The sequence below is a fragment of the Equus quagga genome, unplaced genomic scaffold, assembly GCF_021613505.1.
Source record: "Equus quagga isolate Etosha38 unplaced genomic scaffold, UCLA_HA_Equagga_1.0 209024_RagTag, whole genome shotgun sequence".
NCBI classification, from domain to species: Eukaryota; Metazoa; Chordata; class Mammalia; order Perissodactyla; family Equidae; genus Equus; species Equus quagga.
In genome coordinates this window covers 1,047-4,119 of record NW_025799129.1, presented here as the reverse complement: position 1 = coordinate 4,119, position 3,073 = coordinate 1,047, and the positions used below count along the sequence as shown (strand labels likewise).

The 3,073-nt window shown below is 33.0% G+C and overlaps 1 protein-coding gene across 1 annotated transcript; it reads right to left on the bottom strand.

Annotated features, from left to right (window-relative positions):
• Positions 1-371: 371 nt before the first annotated feature.
• On the bottom strand, positions 372-2,823 carry LOC124233678 (centromere-associated protein E-like). The gene is made up of 5 exons (XM_046650802.1): positions 2,737-2,823; positions 2,400-2,519; positions 667-789; positions 509-584; positions 372-409 (listed from the first exon to the last, which is right to left on the bottom strand). The coding sequence occupies exons 1-5, from the start codon at positions 2,821-2,823 to the stop codon at positions 372-374; spliced, it is 444 nt and encodes a 147-aa protein (XP_046506758.1).
• Between the last annotated feature and the right edge of the window lie 250 nt (positions 2,824-3,073).

The window sequence follows — 3,073 nt, the reverse complement described above, 5'->3', positions numbered from 1 at the left end:
GTAATCTTTCTTCCTGATTCCCAATTACAGAGCAAATCTAGGATATTTTTGGTAAATTAAACAGTTTGCAGTTATTGGGACAATTTAAATTACATACAAACTTAGATTACTTAATCAGATTATATAAAATTTATTAAAGAAAGAACCAGTGTTGGTCAACAGGTAATCCAATTGTTAAAAGTTCTTGAATCGCCTTTTTCAAGATCAGGTCCAATTCATTTGAAAAATAATTCTTAAACCTTTATAATTTGAAGTCCATGGAAACACTTATCAATACTGACACCAAATGATATTGAAATTTAATATTAGGCTACTTACAAACATCAGAGAACAATGGACTTTTAATCATTGGAATGGAGGTGCAAAATCCTTTAGGCAGTTGGAGGCAAAGAAGAAAATGCAAGTTGATCTGGAGAAAGAATTACAATCTTCTTTTAATGAAATAGCAAAACTCACCTGCCTTATAGATGGAAAAGTTCCAAAAGGTATTTTATAATTTCAGACTTACCTCTTTGCAAATCCAACTGCCTATGATATAACTGAATATCATTTTCCATTTGCTTGCATGCACTTGCAAGTTCTTTCTATGAGAGAAACAATACAAATTCACAAAAATGTAGTGATCATTACAACTGCTTTATTATAAATGTAACAAAAATCACTTACCATTTTCTCTTTCAGCTCCAGATTTTCACTCCTGAGACAGGCTGCTTCTCTCTTGGCATCGAGGGCTACAGCCTCAGCATCGAACAGAGTCTGTTTCATCTGTTTGAGGTCTTGAATGTTTTCCTATACACACAACAAAAAGGATTTCCTGAAAGCTAACTTTCTTAGAGTTGGAAAAGACTTTAGAGAACACACACACAGATGTCATTCCTAACAAATCAAAAATGGTGAAAATACGTTAATCACCAAATTTTTTTTAGGATAGATGAAAAGAAATGACATTTTCGAAAATAAAAATATTTTTAAAAATTCTGGTTATCTTTTTCCAAATTATAAAAGCACTATATAGAAGTACTGTAATTTAAGAAATCTGTTATTGTTTAAAAAATATTAACACAATTGTTGCTCAGCTAGCCTGTTAAAGTTTCCTACGTATTTTTCAATTATTCTCTCCAAAACATGACAGGTGAGCAATTAATAGTTAAAATTAAGAATATTAAATCACAAACTGAAAAAAAAAAAGACAAACAATCCAAAAGAAAAAGAGAGAAAAGATACGAACAGGCAACTCACAGAAGAGAAAATATAACTGATAAATACATAAAAAGATCCACTGTGTCATTTTTAAAGAGAAGTAGCATTTTAACATGACTTTAGCTGACATGAATTCAACCATATGTCCTTGGGAAAACATTAATGCATGAATGAATGAATGAATGAATAAAGAGAAAGAAATAAAGAACAACTTTTAAAAAGTGGGCAATTCTGCTTGCCACTCTGTCAGTAGACACTCGAAGATTATATGAAAGTACCTTTCTTTCCAGGGCCTCCAAACAGTAACAACACTTTTAAAAAGAATCATTTGTGATTAATAGAAGGTAACAAAAAGTACTCTGACAAGTTCAAATGAAAACAAAAGAACAACAGAAACTAAGATTAAAAAAATTCTAGCTAGTGGACAGCCCCGTGGCCAAGTGGTTAAGTTCACGAGCTCCACTTCAGTGGCCCGGGGTTTTGCTGGTTCGGACCCTGGGTGCGGACATGGCATCACTCATCAGGCCATGCTGAGGCAGCATCACACATGCCACAGACAGAAGGACCCACAACTAGAACATACAACTATGTACTGGGGGGCTTTGGGGAGAAGAAGAAGAAAAAAAAATGATGACGACGATTGGCAACAGATGTGAGCTCAAGTGCCAATCTTTATAAAAAGAAAAAAATTCTAGCTAGAAACTGTTGCCTTTTAAAAAAGGGTGTTAAAAACTAGAATCAAACAGATACTTTCTTGAAGTAATCAGGTGGATTGAAAGCAAATAAAAAAATTTAACAATTTCACCATGAGATTCAAATGTTACTTAATGCCAAGATCTGATATCTTGGCTGAGATCAACTACATACTTCTTCATGCATTTGTATAAAACAATTGAAAAAAATTAAAATGTTTTTTGAATTACTGGTTTTTAATGGAAGCTCACTCCTAACTTACTTACATTCACTCAAAGAATGATGTCCTCAACTCTCTGAGCGATTCTTTATCTGTAGAATGGCAATGATACCAACAGTCCCTTTCCCATAGGGTTACTGATAGGATTAAATAAAATACTAAATGTAAAACAACTACAACAACGCTCGGCACACAGTAGGCTCAACGTAAGCATTTGCTATGATGATGGTGATGGTACACTATAAATGCCAACATGATTACACAACAAAATAAACCTGATTTTTACCGATGAGTATGACAAGTCCATGTTCACATTTTCTGATTTTTGAGTGTCTATGTATTTCTGTAGCTTTTTAATCTGGTCTTCCTTTTCTCTAAGCAGCTCTACTTTTGAACTTAGTTCATTCTAAAAGAATCAAAGGAGAGTGAAACACAATTTAATTGGATCTAAATTCTAAGGGATTAAAAAGAATTTACATTTAATAGTTTAGACAGTAAAATTTAAAAGGTGATACTTAAAAAATATAATTCCTTCTCTTTTCTGAAATCATGTTCAATTACATATGATGTATATTTTATAGCTCTAGTCCCTTATCAACAGAAATATCAACATAAAAGCTCACCTCAAGATCTTGATTATACACTTCTGCATGCTTAACTAAATTCTTTAAGTTGGAAATTTCATGAATTAGTTGCATCTGTAAGAGCATGTGAACAGGCAACAGAGCAAACCAATAGTTAAACAGAGCAAAAAAAAAAAAAAAGACAGCATTCATTCACTGCTTCAGAATCACCTAACACAGTAAGAAGGGCTGAGAGATAACTGTTCAAGCTACTGCAGCAGAGCACCTCATTATTTAAAAATACAAAAACTCTCCCAAAAGACCAAACCCAACTAACCAAACGAAAAATCCCAAAACCCCACAAAACAAAGAAGAAAACCTCAGCATAACCCAAATA